This window comes from Anopheles maculipalpis, chromosome 2RL (assembly GCF_943734695.1).
Source record: "Anopheles maculipalpis chromosome 2RL, idAnoMacuDA_375_x, whole genome shotgun sequence".
Taxonomy (NCBI): Eukaryota; Metazoa; Arthropoda; class Insecta; order Diptera; family Culicidae; genus Anopheles; species Anopheles maculipalpis.
The window spans coordinates 46,044,294-46,062,055 of NC_064871.1; the positions used below are offsets into that span (position 1 = coordinate 46,044,294).

At 41.8% G+C, this 17,762-nt stretch overlaps 2 protein-coding genes across 3 annotated transcripts in view; both read left to right on the top strand.

Annotated features, from left to right (window-relative positions):
* The window catches only part of LOC126558963 (peptide deformylase, mitochondrial-like), a 72,890-nt gene that overhangs the window by 47,816 nt on the left and 7,312 nt on the right, over positions 1-17,762 (top strand). The gene's annotated exons all lie outside the window — the stretch shown is intronic.
* LOC126557467 (protein Optix) overlaps positions 190-17,762 on the top strand; it is a 55,730-nt gene continuing 38,157 nt past the window's right edge. Inside the window, exons 1-3 of the mRNA XM_050213256.1 lie at positions 190-571; positions 3,314-3,432; positions 5,232-5,481. Of these exons, the coding sequence (XP_050069213.1) occupies positions 279-571; positions 3,314-3,432; positions 5,232-5,481 (662 nt within the window). The 5' untranslated portion in view covers positions 190-278. The remainder of the gene's footprint in view (positions 572-3,313; positions 3,433-5,231; positions 5,482-17,762) is intronic.

Below are 17,762 nucleotides of genomic sequence, written 5' to 3' on the forward strand. Positions count from 1 at the left end.
AGTACCGTGATGATGATCCAGTGATTAATGTGCAAAACATAAAGAGGAAAGTGAAAAACAGGTGTAATGTCGACTGCTCAGTAATCATATCCGAAAGTGAATGCAATAAAACCGCAGCGAAAGCTAGTCGTAGAATCCTTGGGAGAGCCTGGGGAGTGGAGTATCTGTACGCGCTCCTGGGACCGGACACTCACACCAGCACCAGCACGGCGGCCGCGGGATAACGCGCCAAAATTGCGCCAAACACAAACAATCTGGCGGTGGTCAGACAACCATCCATGGCCGTCGGGCCACCGACGGGAGGGTCTGGCAATCCTCCGCACCCGGCACCGCCGGTACAACCGCACCCGATACTCGCGCCCAGCCCGCTCTTTGCCTTACCGACGCTTAACTTTACCGCGTCGCAAGTTGCGACCGTTTGCGAAACGCTGGAAGAATCCGGTGACATTGAGCGGCTGGCCAGGTTCCTATGGAGCCTGCCGGTGGCGCACCCGAACGTGACCGAGCTCGATCGCTCCGAGGCAGTGTTGCGAGCGCGGGCCATCGTCGCCTATCACACCGGACACTTTCGGTAGGTTTGAAAAAAAAAAAAGGCGGGATAGATGGGGAGAAATATGTGAATTTGTATTAGTGGGAACATTCACCAAGTTGAGATATTCAAAAGTTTAGTTTACACCATCGAAAAAACAATACATAAAATCAAATAATAATTATCGATCATAATTGATCGCTATTTTTGAACACTTAGCTCTTAACTACTCGATCTTTTGTGTGTTAATGTTCATATTGAACATTGCTGAACTTCAAGATTAACATATTTTGTCTTTGTTGCAAAACCAGCTGCTAGTCAATCTCCGTAAATAAATATAAAGTGGTGTCGATTTTCAATCGCTCTAAAAAGACCATTTTTTATGTGTATAAGGTGCTATATTAGTTCTTTTTTGTAATATACGTGTTTGAGGACTCTTTAATGACGTATGTCTGTGTTTCTCGTGGCAAAGAAGATTGATTTCCCATCAACACTATCATCTTAGTGCAAATGAAGCGCACAAAATGCTATCTACCGTGCACATTATTTACTACCAGGAAGACAAGGAATACATTGGAGTATAGACGCTACTTAGCTCTGTGTATATTTACTGCAAACCTACTTAAAACTCAACTCTTTGCTACAGCTTACCCAATTAGACTCATTTTTGAAACTCTCGCGAGGAATTTAATATTCTACAAACATTTCTCCGACCTGTAGTAAATTTTCGATAACCAAGAAAACTTCAATACTAAACAACTGCAATTGTTATCTAAACCTTTATAGCTCTACTCTCATAAGTTCAAAAGTAAAAAGAAAAGAAAAATATATAAAAAAATAAAATATTGTTTTTATTAATGTTCCAGATAAAATATTTGCGTAAACATTCATAAAAAAAACACCAATATTATATAATAAAATTTTAAAACAAACAATCAAATCGTGTAAAAGGAAAATTAAGTTTGGTTTTATTCTCTTGCCAACAGAAGATGCTGTGAATATTCAAACAATTTATTCGTTTTTCATTTAATTTTAATAAAAGACTTACTTCAAATGCGGATATGCGGATTAAATTTCAAACTAGAAAATCTTAGACGGAGGCCTCATTTTGTTAATCAAAATTAGTTGCCTTCTTGAAATGGTAAAACAAATAACAAAAATGCAATAGAAAGTTATAAAAAATGTTCATGCTTTTTCTTTATTTATTTAGGAATGTTTGTACCGACTATTAGAGTCAGAAGAAGTAGTTTCGATATTCAAAAAAAGCGTGGTGTTATTGTTTTGGTTCAACACTGTACATAAACAAAATAGTTTTGATATCCAGTTTTTAGTTTATTTACTTATGTTTTCAAATTTAACTACAATTGCCATTTGATGAAAGGTATTTTGCCTTTCGAATCCTGATTTTTCGTTAGTACTCTGGCAGGCAAAATAGCAAAGGAATTTAATTATTATTATTAATTTTAGGGCTAAAACTAAAGAAGAATTGTATAAAAATTAAGCTGATTTTATGATTACTACAGTTAATTTCAGTCTGATTTTTGTTTCATCTATATTACTAAAAAACTAACGACCATCTGCATGCCCCGAACTTGCCCACAAAAAACTCACCCAACATCTCTCGCATTAAATACTTTACACCACAAACGCCCTGTACGGGAACAAATTAAATCATTTCGCGTCTGGCGTCTGGCAATCGTCGACGGACCTGATCATCATGGCCGATAGTGAGGTATCATAGCGTGGAAACGTGGCTAAAACCATATTAAATCCCTCAGCAAACTGAGCCCCCGAAATGAAATGCAGCTTCGTGCCTGTAGCTGCTTGTTGTCAGTGGACAACGCACGAGGGCCAGATGATTAGCACGGGAAAGCTAAGGAAAAACTGTGCGGGAAAAAAAAGCACGTTTCAATAATCGATCAATTTCGTGCTCCAATCATTTCGTTTTCGAGCAGATAGATCGCACAGTCAGAATAGTTTGCTCTAGCGCCGATATTCGGTAACAAGCGGAGTGTGGAGTGCGTCCGAATCGGGGGATGAAATTTGTAATAATGATCTCCAAATCGGAAGATTACCATTTCCTTCCCCTGCACACCCTCTGCTAGTGGCTGTTGACGTACACCGTGTTGACTTTTCATGGAGCAGTTTGGCTGGCGGGGATTCGGACCAAACCTGACCAAAAGTCCGTACGACAGGCACCAATGTGTGCGGGCTCATGGTTACGATTGACGAGCGAAATAGTGCTCGAAGCTGCTCAATTTTCGATAAATAATTTAATTAGCCAGTTACCTCCTCAACAACGCTCAGATGCGTGTGGTGCGCGATTGTGCAGATGTTTGTGTTTGTTTTGATTTTTTTGTTGTTTGTGTTCGGTGGTTACAATTTCAAGCCAATCATTGGATTGGTTGGTTTGAAAGATTTTCCATTCGGTGGAGAACAGTTTTACAGCGAAGAAAAGAAAAGCTGGAAACGATACACATAAACAAACTGTAACGAAAGGTTGGAAGTTTGTAATCGTTGAGGATAATTGTAATTTATAGCTACTTATAGGCACACTCGCATTGCTATGAAGCTTTTGTACGAGTTTGGTGGTTTGGTATAATTGCACTCAGAGCAAAACAGTTCATATCTAATCTTGAAACTATGTTGCAACAGTACCCAGTCCTTCTATGGCTTTCAGTGCGAATAGAAGCGTGTGATTTTCATTATCATTTGTAAAATTTTTTTTTATTCCTAAAGATTTACAATTTTAACGTTCAATAAATGTATGTATTTTTTTTTCAGTGAACTCTACTCAATACTGGAACGACACAAGTTTACGAAAACATCCCATGGCAAACTGCAAGCAATGTGGCTGGAGGCGCATTACCACGAGGCAGAGAAGCTGCGTGGACGACCGTTGGGTAAGCATGATCGTGTGTATTCCTGTTGAAAGTGGTCCTGATGTGCGTGGGCCGATGGGATCGAATGTAAATGTTTTTAAGGATATTTTGTGTACTGTGCAGATGAGCGATTAATTAGCTGAAATACGAAGCTTTTCAATCTTTGTACGGCATTAATATGGTAAAAGTACTTTAGTGGGGTTTATTTCTACACCATAGTAAATTTAAAAATACAGCTCACATAATAATTTTATCCAATTTATTTCAAACAATTTATAACAGAGACGAAAAATCAAAGAAGCAGTCGAAATGTGCACAGGAAACGAATAATGAATCATAAATGACAGCAGTGTTGCCACTGCTAACGTAAGGGCGCCCTTGTGGAATACAAAACTAAGCTTTAGAAGATGTCTTAAGACATCTAAAAAATTTAATTAATTTATTACATAACCTCACAATGCATCAAAACAGATCAGCCAGTGAACTGAAGTTATATCAAAGTTAACCAAAGATTTATACCAAATGGGGTTTAAAAGCTTTTTTCCTTCATAGTTAAGTCTATTTTTCATAGTCGCTTGATGGGAGAAAATATAGATTCTATACAAGATCAGCCTACATTCGCCTCTCGAGAAATGTTAGTAGACTATTATGACTGTTAAAGTTTTAGTAATGATGGCTGTCTGTTCTGCTAATTATTAGCTTCTGATAACAATTTTTATCCATTCTTAAACATCTTTTTCTCATACATAAAATATAAAATACTTGTTTAATCCAGTTTCAGAAGCTCCTCAAGACTAAAGTTACTTGTTGAATCGAAAGTTTTATATATTCCAGAAGAACATAATACCAAACCTCTACATCAGATTTAGACACATTCCGGAAAAAATCCACCAACATTTAAAAAAATGTCTGAAATTTTCTATCTTGTTCGTATTTTTTGCATGTTATTATTTGTAGTTTTCGTCAGACTAGATGTCAATATAGTTGCAGATTTATATCAAAGAACATAATTGTTCAAAATTGTTTCTTCTGCCCAAGACATCAAGATATAAAATTTACTTCTTACTTTGAACAAAACTTTAAAATTTCTTAATAAATTTATCTCTGGCGTAAGATTCAGTTTAATTTTTGATGTGGTTTCAAAAATTTTCTTTGATAATTGACCAGTTTTTTCAATCGCAGTAAAAACGAACGATCAGCTTTGTTTGTCGAATTAGATGACTCTAGAGGATTATGCATGCAAAGAAATTTGTGTTTTTTTTTTACCATCGACTGTATAAGGATACGCCGAATTTCTACGCCGAGTAAGACACTGCAACGAATATACTATTACGGGGAAAAGGGAAGATTGAAAATCCAGCACTAGTGATCCATTTAAATACATCATGCGGTACAGAACGAAACCAATGCTCTTCATTTATGTAGCATTTTTTTCTGCTACTACTTGCTCCACATTTGACATTCGATACCGACACACGTCTTGGCATAGGTAGAAAAAGTAATAATTTGTTCTTTCTCTTCTTGTCCCTCTTTCCGGTCGCGTGATCCTTTTCCATTAACCTCGGAAATCGGTAATCGACAACGTCGTGAACGTGGTGGCGTCAACTCGTGAACCTGGATGTGATTGCTGCTGCTGTTGCTGCCGGCAAATGGGCCGACTCATCATCATCGTCGTCATCGTCACCGTGCGCGACAACGTCCTTTTGACGTGGACTCAATATCCGTTAAAACCGGATGTGGCTATCCTCGGTTGTGTAACAAAAAAAAAAAAAAAAAACAACAACCTCTGCATACAACTTGTCGGCAAATCGTGTGTGCAGGACCGGTCGATAAGTATCGCGTCCGGAAAAAATTTCCGCTTCCGCGTACGATCTGGGACGGTGAGCAGAAGACGCATTGCTTCAAGGAGCGAACGCGCAGCCTGCTGCGCGAATGGTACCTCCAGGATCCGTATCCGAACCCGACGAAGAAACGCGAACTGGCCCAGGCAACCGGACTCACCCCGACGCAGGTGGGAAATTGGTTTAAAAACCGACGCCAGCGGGATCGTGCGGCAGCCGCGAAAAATAGGTAAGTCGTGTTGTGCTTTGCTTTGAATATTTTTTTTTTGGGTTTTCTTGTGTGTGTGTCCTTCCACTGGACGTGCTTTGCGTTCTGGTGGCAAGAAATCGTATATCCTGGCCGTGCGATAGAAAGGCAGACGGGATAGAAATCCACTTTCGGTGAAGCGAGTTTCCTTTTCGTTGGTCTTTCACTTGTGCTAGAAGAATTGAAATTGAACGGATACGCAATTGAAGTCTATCATAGCCTTAGTGTTTGATGAGGATATTGGAGGTTTGCGTGTTTTTTTTGTCCTTTTAAAATTGCTACGTTACGGGAGGAAAAAAAAGGCATTTAATCGATGTATGTAGCTTGTCCTACGATATCGTTAGATGGACGATACAGTTGATACTATGTTTTATGTACGAATGCTGAATTTTAAGCAGTATAAGCCACAGTTTGATTATTTAAATTGTATCCTTTTTTTATTGCTTTCCGTTCAAGTTGCTTTAATAATTAAAAGGCCTCACATAAAATGGGGTAACTCGATTCAAAACCAAACTCATCTTATTACCTAATGTGCCATTGTTTGGACAGTATGCAAATAGAATAGAGTGACTTTTTCGTAGGGAGCACAAAAAACGGTCCATTTCTGAAAGCCGTACAGTTGCCAGAATGAAAAAAAAATGTGCAAATGAGTATAATTGAATTTCATGTTCATGTCTCCCATCGTCTAATCTTTCATTTGAGCAGCGGAAGACGATGGAAATTTAAAACAATCTTGGCCTAGAGAATGCTGATTTGAATGAATGATTGTTCAAATATTTTCTTTTGTAATAAAATAAGTTTCTTTAAATAGAAAAATATTTAAATTTACTGAAACTTAAATGCTCCTAATTTATAGTAACTTTGCCATTTGATTACAATTAATCCTCTTTTTGTTAGTCACCAAAACGTCACCGAATTTTGTGTGTGAGAAATTAAGCATCAACTCTAGAAAAATCTGCATAATTATACAGCGAAAAAAAAACAAAAAAGACAACACTGTTGACAATAGCGTGCGAAACAATCTCTCGAAATAGAAGTAGTAGTGGTGGTAGTAGTAGTATTAACAATAGGTACGTCCACTGGTCAGTCGTCCAAAGATGCCATTGGCCTCTGTAAACAAATCATCGCAAACAGTGCAAACAACTCTTGGGCCGCGTGAAATCTTCATTATCGCATTGGCAGAGTCGTTTGTGTGCGAATAACAAGGAGCTTTTGCTAATGAAGGAGTGGAAAAATCGTAAGAAACTGGACTTATTTTAATCAAATTTTGCATAATGAACAGCGTTGGCAGCGTACAAACACTTAATTTTCTTGAACCTTATGTACTGCCCAGACACAATGCGATAGTGGATGATTACGATTGAAGCAGTCGAAAACAAATGCCTAATGGTGGAACTTAAAGTCACAAATCGTTTGACTTTAACGTTTTAAAGTACAGCAACGAAGGAAGTTACTTACAAGATGAAATTTGAACTTTGATTCTATGAAAGAGTTTTCCTCGGCATCAGGTACATCCAACAATCTCGCCAAGCACCAGCTACCGAATTTGTATATGCCTGCTTTCGTTGCAAACCCTGCCCTCATTGGTGGTCATAGCAAATGGGAAAAAACATCCAAACGACCACATCCGGGCTAACCGTTCCCGCTTTCGCACACGATAGGGGTTAAGCAAAAGCTGTTGTTTATTTATGACTTCAGGTCAGGTCCATGGGCTAACTGCCGAAAAACCGCAAATCATTCACACTCCCTTCCTTCTTGGAGGAAGTGCAGTTTTCTCCCACCATCCGAACTGGGTTGACTTGTGTTGCCGTTTGTTAATCTGCTGCCTTTGCTGCTGACTGCTGATCTACCATGAGCGGTAAGGAAGGAGTCGATAGCTTCTCCCCGATAGCCCGATCCCAAACCGTACCCAAAAATCCGCTTGGCTGACGCGACAGTGGCCGAGAATGGGTGGAATGTTTTGGGAAAGTCCGGATTAAGGTTAGTTTCGTTGCTGTAAATATTGTGACTATTAAGGCAGCTTTACGGCTAATTATCGGGGGGGGGGGGGGGGGTGATGATCACTGCTGTTCAGCTCAGGGACAGCCACCGGGCAGTAAGTCGCCGATCGATCGAATCTCGGTACCTTTTCGCTGACCAACCAAGAAAAAGGGTGTGCTGTTTGTGAATGAAAGACATGAAAGAAGTTTTGGTGGTGGTCGATGTCGGACAGAATCAGGAAAGGTGTCCCATTGTTGCTGCACCCTAGACAACAACAGTACCTACCTGTTTCGGGGCACGATTTTCACGACCACACGACTAATGATGGCGAGCAAAATGGGTGCTGTTTTGATTGTGCATTATTATGACGATTTGTGGTTTTACCCAGCGAACGACGTCGACACCGAGGAGCTAATGATGGTGGACATTATTGTGTAGAGGATTATCGAATTCTTTGCTTATCGTTTCGTCCCGATCTTTAGTTATCGGTCATAGTTTGAAAGACGGAAGACGTCACCTTGTGCTTTCCATACTCTAACTCGACTAGACGACGGATTGCCAAAGAAAAAATGGCGTTTCTGGAAGCACGCAAATCCGATGCACCTCTCCGACGGTTGTTGCCTTGTTGAGCGAGCAGCAGCTGTAGTTTAAGGTACAAAAAACATTATTATCTGTCCGGTCAGCTTTCACCTTCTATTAAGCGATTGGTAATTCAATTTCGCAACATCAAACCTATCGTGCAGAGAAACCTTCACCTAAAAGCTGTTTGCGAAGCAGATTGCTTTGGTCAGTACCATTGCATAGTTAAGGAATATCGACAATATCGACCACTCAATACTAAAGATCTATTGAAGAAACGAAGCAACTACCACAAAGCGGCAGTCAGTCATTTCTTGCCATTTTTGCTGCTGCTCTCTACAATACCCTTTTCGCGAAAACTCGACAACTGCAACGAAAGACGATCAGCTAAACTATTTTGATTTCCACTGATAGTTATGATATTATCGGGAATGATAGATATTGATGTGTTTCGTCCATTCATTGCCTTGCCCAGACAGAAAAAAAAACATGGTCGAGCGCAATACGTGCGTTCGTGCGAATGTGTTTTCACTTCTCGTTGTCGTCGTGCTCGGAGCAAGCTTTTACGTCCCGTGGCCCGGGGTGGGTAGCACAGTGCCTCCTTCTCATTCCCGAAAATGGGTTGGCTCCGGAATGACAGCCATGCGGAGGTGCACGGGCTGGCCAGTGGCAAGCGCAAAGCTTCCCGGGCGATCCATCCATCCATCTCGAAAAAACGGCTGGCATCACGAGCTTAATTTACCTTTTGTTTGCTTATTTGTACTCTTCAACAGCTCAATTTTGTGTAACATAATTGATTGGAAATAGCTTCTGAATTACTGGCAGATCGCTGCCCACTCCTCTGCAGCCCCAGCTCCATCGTCTATTCTTCGCCTGCTCGGCAGCATCATCAGCTTCCAAGCGGGGGCTAAGCGTTTCTTGCCGAGCTTTTCAGAGTCGAGATGGGTTTTGGTTGCGCTGATCGTGATGATGCCATTGTACGGAGGTTGGAACTTCTGCTCTGGTCTGGATCTGGTAGGATGTGGTAGGATGTCCATGAATTGCCTTGTCCCGGGTACGGTATGTGTGTGTGTGTGTGGTGTGATGGGTTTGGCAATTTGGCAGCCAGCCAGCCATCCATCCAACAGCGTGTGGCTCTCGTTGAATGTGGGGAGAAATTTTTAAAATCTTGAAACTCATCCCTCGCGACTGGGACTTTTTCTTTCGCTTTTCGACGAACAAGAGCAAGGGTCGGGTTTTGGGAGGATGGGGCGAGTATATTTTCAGAATGGGCGAGATTTTCGATATCACAAATATCGGTGTTGTTGGTTGTAGCGCAGTAAAACGGTCCAGCAAATTGAATGAAACCATAGGTGGACTCGGGAACAGTGTTCGATGGTGATGACTGATACAAGCGGATGTGGATGTGAAGCAAGATCATCGTATCTATCTTGCTGTTGACGCAACCGTAACTGTTGCCACAGAATTCCAGCAAGTTAAAGTTGAAAGGCAGGCTTCTCCGCTGACCATGGCGTAATCGTTTGGGAATGGTTCACGTTTGATCGGGAACTGCTTAAGAGCTGATTAGAGGATGGGTTAATCTGATGTTGGGAAATCAAACCATTCGTGTAGCCCGTCACGTGCAAGCTGTGATCACACACCCATGCAGAATGAGTTGATTGTTTTGTTTGTATGGCATTGTTTTATTTGTAGCAGATATGTATCAATCTGCGCTTTTTTTTTCTTTTACGGTAAATATATTTGTACACAGACAGCAATCACAAGAAAATGATCAACAATATCATTTCTCAACTGGCCGGACTTAAAGACTTAAAGCTCACCACAGTCCCTGGGAACTGTGACTGCGAGCAATACAGTCGATAGCAACGAAAATGGTTCATTCAATTGGTTTGTTGAGTGGTGAGGCGGTTGCTAGGCAGCGGTACGACGACCACGACGGGGTACGCACGTCGGACGAAGCCGATGACGCGATAATAACCCGATCGACGCGATGACTGGTGGATGTTTGCGTTGCGTTGAAAACGCTCGGCGCTCATTAAATGCTATAATCTAAACAAGCTATCGTTTTAAGAGATTTTTTTTCTTCCAGTGTTCATCTCAATGCTCTCTTCAGTACAACGGAATGGAAGTAACCTTGCTACCGTTGAGAGCTACCCCGAAGGCAACTGGCTATGGGCTATCCGCACCGAGACCGGGTTGCTTTAGTGTTCTCGCTAAAGGCATCGTATGGTGCTACTGCTCTTTGCCACACGGCAATTGCTAACTTTCCTTCCGGCCATTGAAAAAAAGGGGATAAAAAGGAACAAATAAACGGTACGATAGCCGAATGACCTGTGGCAATTTTCTCATGAAATTATTAGTATTCAAATTTATGAAGATTGACCATTAACTGTATTTCTTTGCCTCGCTTAACGTGTAGAAAGTGTTGTTCGTTTTGTCGAAAGAGGATGATTGATAAAAAATCGTAGACCAAAAGCTCTTAGACCTACCAGGTCCTAGCGTTGAGTTGCTGCAATCATTCGATCAATCTTTGCATATGTGTAAGTACAGGATATACTTCTCGATCACTTCTGTTCGTTTGAGTATCATTAATCATCATCACAACTCGACCTACGGAAGCGTTCACGCGGTCGTAGATAGACTTTCGGAGGGATTAATTTTCCCAAGAAATTAGTCCGTCAGTTTAAATGTTTAAGAAGTGAGAGGACTCGGTCTGAGTGTGTTTTAACCACACACCAATGCAATCTTCATATATCTTTCTCATCCAGGATGTGTATCAATCTAAGTGACTCTAGTAAAATAGAGTTCCACAGATCGCAAGCTTTGTGCGTCTGTGTTTAAAGTAGGTCGGTTCAGTAATTGGAGTGATTGGACCACGCATGATAAAAGCAATCGTTACAGCTACTCACTTAACATTCAAATAGCGCAGCAAAGAGTACTAAACATTCGGTGCATATGCTGCCGCCTGTTTGGTGTAAGTTAATTAAAACGGCAAACTCCCACAATGGGGGATATGCTTTCATTGTTGGCTTCGTGATTGACTCCGATGGTCCCGAGAGCGAATTCTCGACCAGTGTTCCCATTGGTGGGATGCCAACTGGTGATCTTCATTTAATCGAGCTCAATTGGTAATTTAGGAGTTTAAAATGCCGGATTGCTGTCGTTCGTCAAAGCACGGGATCAATTTGATCTGGTTGATCTGGAGCAGTACGCTGTGCGAATTGTGTTGGATTGGTGCGGATTGAGTGACGCAAAGTTAAACATTCCTACGCCGTACTCTGACAAGCATATCACTCTGTTAAAATACAGAACGAAACTGATTGATTTCACATATTCCATAACATTCGCAGCTTTAAAGTTTGCCGCAGTAATCAGTGAGCCGGTAGTTCCCTATTATGGCCCAAAAGAAGATACCAGAGTTTCTTGGGTGGCATTCTTCCGCTGCCGTATGAAACGACACGCCCAATTACAAGGCAAAATTAATGCTACTTCTGCTGGACCGGTTTTTTTTAAAGGCCTCACAAATGAATGAAAACTGCCACTACTAATTATGCGGTCCTGGTAGGGTGAATGCTGCAAGAAACTAACGGACTGGAAAGTGATCGAGCGGATCAGTACAGCGCAACGGAACATGGTCATCGCAAACAAGTACACACATTCCCGGGTGCCGAAAGTGTTGCAAAACATGTCTGTCCTTTCGTGGACCGGGAAGGATGATGCTTTGCCAGCATCAGTGCCGCAGCAGCGTTAAGTGCGCCCAATGCTCCAGCACCACACCGTGCAAATACTCCTAATGAGGTAAAACTATAATTGCTCAACCTCTATAATTGACAGCCAGTTTACGGTCAAGCGTGCGTGCTGCGTGCTTTAGGGTGTATAGTCAAGCGAAATATGGCCACGGTTATGGCTGAAATAATAATAATAATCGTACTCATAATTCTGGTCGTATTGTGGCCAGGTACAGCGCCCAGTCTCACAGCATGGCATATGCTCGGAAGGAGCTTTTCCGCCTGATTTGGTGTCGACTGGTCCAGGCGCTTCCCGGCACTAGTGCAGACTTGCGCGAAATATCAATACTCATGTATTATGTATGATGTGGTCATTTTTATATCTTTTCAATTATTTGCCATTGTTGCACCGAACGCTATTAATCGTTCGCCGTATGGCGCCCAGGAATCTCTTTCCAAGTGACGGTGCAGCTTCTCACATCTACTTCGTCCTGTGTGTGTGTGTGACGAGGTGTCGTACGTGCGAGTGTCCTGGGGCGGACAGAGAGTTTTGCCTACTCTGGGTATTCCGTTAACTGTTGTTGACAGTTTTGAGGCCCATACAGAAAGGCTCCCCGGGGTGCAGAAGATGAGCTGAAACCGAACTCAAAGCGTGTTCGGTGGTGTTCGCTTTGCTCAGTGTTTTTTCTTGTGAGTGAGTTTCTAATAGCCAGTTTGGCAAGGGAAAATGTTCCACTGTACAAAAATATCGATAATTAAGCGTGCTAATTAATTCTACTTCTTTCTTGCTGGTAACGCGCGTGATCCCTTTTGCGAGTGACTGACAGGGAAGTTGCAACCCAAAGATGGAACCTCAGAACATGTGACTTGTGACAACTTACTCTGCAACGGTTAAGACATTAAAAGATCGTTTGTTTTGTTGTTTGTACCGTGTTTCGCATTGAGCAGGAATTGGAAGAGCCTTGGAAAATAACGTTTGAAACGTTGTACGCTTGCTCCTTAAAAGGCAACACATGTGTTCTACCCGTTTCTTTTGGCAGTTTATATTACTGATGAGCGTAAAATTTAGCGCAAAAAAGCAACAAAAAGTCATTAGAACAGCCGCCGAGGTTGCCGCACCACGGTTGCTGACAAATGGTTCCGAAAACAAAAACCAAACCACCAAACCGGCTTTCACAAACCACCCCACGGCCTGTGGCAAATGATCGGCAACGGTTCGGTTGTTTGTTTCACTTTCATTTCGCTTTGGGATCCGTTTTCCATCCGCTCTGTGTGCAGTTGCCCCGTTTGCCGGCCGGTTGATATTTTAATATTTTTAGAGCATGAAACCTTTTCATTAGCTGCCGCAAATGAAGCTTTAACGATTTGTAACGCATCATCGGCCCACCGTTCGGGGCGTGAGATGCATGTAAAGGATGTGTGCTTCAAAACATTCTGAAAAGTGTGGTTGGACATAGAGTGCGCGCGAGGACCTCATAAAGCGAACAATGAACCCACCGCGGGTGGGTGTGTTTGTAATTGGTTTGGACAAAAAGCTTCGACATTGTAGCTGTAACGTTGAGGTCAGTGAAGTTAGTTTATGTTGTGAGTGATACTGAAGTGCACTATCAGCTTCACGATGTCTTAAGCTTCACAATTGATGCTATCTGGCAAATATTGCCGGCATAATATACGTAAAAATATCCTTAAGACATAAGATCGTTACACATCTGGACAAGCCTTGAACAATTTCAATGTTTGTGACCAGTTATGTCAGAATCAAATAAATATTATTATAGCAATGTGTGCTGGATTCACTAGGATACGCTGGTCATGTCATGTCATGAGAATTACACCAAACAACCCATCCCAGAGGAGTTCTTTTCAAGCCTTCTACGTAGACAGAATGGGTGTGATAGATGAACATGAAAATGTAGTAATGGCGCTGGTATCTCTTCTACAGAGAACAGATATTATTAAATTTTCTTTCACTTTTGTAGCGGAGTTGTAAGAGTGAAGGTGCTGCGGGTGATGATGTAGAGGTGATTGTTTTAGGTCTGGTGCTGTTGCTGTAACTATTGCTTCTATGGTGGTTGGTTACATCCGAATTTCGGCTATTGTGGTGTTGTGGCCGTTATATTGTTGATCATTATGCTACGGTCTAGACTGTAAAAAACAAACAAAATGAGTTGAGCAGCACAAAGATGGATTCGCCTGGGTACAGTGTTCTCCAGAGCAGTACAGCAGTGACATTCCAAGTTCGCTCTGGTCAGCGTCCAATCTAAGAGTGATCGACAATTTCCATCCTGGAGCAGCAAGAGCGACTCGAGAATGAAACCTCCAAACACCCCGAACCCGACGCCAACGCTGTCAAACTCGTTGTATCAAAGCTGGACTGGAGTAGAGAACATTGTACTGTAAACAGCGCTTGCCTCCCTTTTACGCCAGTGTTAGAATCACTCCCGAGTGCTGTTGTCCCGTCATCTACAAAGTGGCACTACAAAGAAAAACACATTTTCTTTCACTTTGTTTGAACATTTTTATGGGGAGTAAAGATATTTTAGCTACAACTTCAACTGCTGGTTGTTTGAAATTATGTGTTGCAATTGTAATATCATCTGCAAACGTTTCGTTAAAGCTATAGAAGTGATAAATCATATGATGCTGCTATCCAAAATATTATTAATTTAATGCGAAAACTTTCTAAAGCCTTTGAACATGTAAAATTCAACAGTTTACCATGAAAGGATAAAGCTTTCTTGAATCACGACAAAGAAATTATTTTCGAAAGAGAAAAAGTTTAAAACTGCTCAACAAAACACTCTTTGCATTGTGATACACATTTAATGAGTTAAATGCTTTATTAAAAAAAATTCACAATCGTAATGTTCCTGTTTTTTTCCTCCATGATACTTTAATATTTTTATAAAAAAATTTTCGGGAAAACGCACATTTTCAGTGCTAATGATGATGATTCTAACACTTAACTGCCCAGAGGCTACGATGGACGAGCATCATTTGTAAGGTAACACGATCACATGTTAGAACATTTGTTTAAATTTTTCGCGCCCTCTGTTTTTTGGTTGGTTGTTGATGTGAGTTTTTTTTTTCTGTACCTCAACATTTGCACATTTCTTTTCGCTTCGTTCCCAATACGAAGAAGATGGCTTCGTAAGTGCAAAAACAAAACCAAAAAAGGCAAAACAGTACCATTAAGCAACATTAAACTCGTTTACATTGCTGCACCATAATGCTGGTATTAGGCGTTATTATCGCTGTTTGTTGTTTGGCAGAATTATTTGATTATGGGTATAATGCGCGATCAACACCACCAACTTGGCAGCGGGAAAACAGTTCGTCTTGGTCGCAAACGAACAAAAACAACAGTTTCACCTCCGAGCAAAAGCATAATGAGTCCGACTGCAATGAACTGGACTGAACTGAAGGAGTGCAATCAGATGCATTTGGGAGCTATGGGCAGTGGGGCCATTAGTGCATATGGATATCAACCACACCTTTCCGGGTTTGAAAAGAAGGACACCCAGTTGGAGGAAGGATGTTAATGAGAAGGGGATTGCTTGCATATCGGTGACAAGGTTTAAAATTATAATAAGCGGTTAGGACGATACAAAATGACACCGGTACACAAGTGTGATATCGTAACGCATCAGCATTAGGTATAATTTGTGCATTTGCACATAAGGATCGAGAACTAACGGGCTTGTTTGATGATTCTTCCTGTTTCGGTATGGCATGTCGTTTGGACCCAGTTGCAAAGTTATGTATCAATATTACTGCTCCACATATTAAATTATTACGATGTCTTTAAACGTCATTCGCGCTGTCAAAAAAACACGTCTTCACTCTCAAATGTTTCGAGTGTTATAATATGTGTCACCTCAATGGAAACTTTAATGGTCCCGATCGGCTTTGTGCAGCCGCAAAATATCAAGCGCAACCAAAATGGTCGAAACATAAACGAGGCTTCCATCACGGCTCGGCTCCTGTTTGTCACACGCGTATCCTTGACAACTGCCATTGCATGCGTCCGAATCCATGGGACAGATTAGGATGCGGTTCTCCTAGGGGTTCCCGCCGCACCTACCATTGAGTTAGCTACAAAAAAGGTGAGATGGGTTGGTTTTGATTGTTACTTTTCCATCAAAACACACCCTATTGAGCCTTCCAAACACCCTAAAGCTCTTTGTTTTCTCGTGCCGTGTATATGGCCATGGGTTAGAAATCGCTCGACCATCGACCACAGATTGGAAGGGATTTTCAATTTTGCTCTCCATGTTAGTGGATTTCCACTAATCACCTTCTGATGAAGACATTATGCGTATCTTTCGTGACAGCGGTTCGCTTTTTTTTTTCGTGTGACAGCGGGTAACAAACATACGCGCGATCAAGCAGTCATCCGAACCCAAAACCAACCTAAACTTCATAATGGCAGGGTGTGAAACGCCTAGATGCGATGGATAGGATCGGTGATGTTTCGCTCAAACTATCAGCTGGTGCCGGTTCCCTCTATAAACCTCAGCTGATTTGTTTCAATAGAGCAATCACAACGGCCATGCCAACGCCGGAAAGCTCTTCGTTGCTAATGCGAGGGCAACGTAACTGAAGCCGAAACGGTAACGGTAACAATATCTACGAACATATTGTTGTTATTTTGATGTTTTTGATGCTACTTTAATTGCTAGGATAAGGGCGAAAGAGAGAGCCGAGCGCTACCAGTATTGTGTGGCAAGTCTGTGGTATACGTGGCTGGTCGAATTGTTTGTCTTACGAGTGCATCCAACCATCGCTAAGAACGGGCACCGAGTGGCTTTTGGGCGGGAACGTAAACCTTTGCAGTGCCCTAAGGATCCGGAACGGCTAAGGCTTTTGCTTTGGATGTAAGCAGCACAGGCCAAGCAAGTGATGTTTTCGTACGATCAGATCTCCACAGACTGATCCTTTCTCCACATCATTCATCGGATGCAATAAAAGTGCAAAAGAAAGAACTAAATGAAGACTACATGATAGCATCCTCCTGCACTGAGCATCCTCCGCCACTAAGATAATCTCGTAGGAACGCATCGGACAAAGTACCAAGTACCAAAAACTCCCGACTCCCGGGTACGGGAGTAGTCGTTGACTTAGGGTCGGGTTGGCAATCCTTATTGCTTCACGGTATCTTGATGCGCCAAGTTGGCGTACTCATCGAGTGTTTTGCTTCCATATTTATCCGTCTCCAGGCTTAACAACTTACCCATTCTCCACCATTCGAACACAGCAAGCACTAGGTATGGGGTCCACATAAGGGGTTTAGCGTTTCGTCGGAATGCTTGTGTGTGTCTGTGTGTGTCTGCATGGTATATTTTGTTATTGTATTTCATACTTGTCTATCATAGGCTCAAGTACATCGGCGGCTCTTTTATCTGCGCTAGTGTTCACTTCTGAAGAGTGGTTCAGAAGCAAAGAAAACATGACGGTGATGGTTGAATGATAGGGAGCGAAAAAACACGTCTGACGTCCAACCGCAATCGGCTACTGAAATGGTTTACACTGTCTTGAACTTGGACCATTTTACAGTAAATGACTTCACTTTCGATAGTGAACTATTGAAGAATTGTTACACTACTGAACAAAACAAAAACCAAAAACTCATAAATAAAGATTAATATTGCCCTTTTTTGCTGATGCAATAACAGTTGCTGAAGGTGTAAAATTGTTGCATGATTACATCTCGCGCACATTGCAGTTTCGATATCCTGTGCCCGGTGATTGATTATCCGTTCGCAAAGATTTGCATCGTTAATGCATGACGGTTCCACTCTCCGGACATCGGGCTTAACGGGCGGCATAGATAGAGTAATTAAACACTTCATGAGAGTTGTGCGATCATGCCGCCCAATGACAGGGGTGGGTTCCGGGTACTGTGCGAAGTGCACGACGTTGGGAAATGTTTTAAAAGGTTTTTTTTCTTATTTCGATGTCTGCCCGGTTTTATAG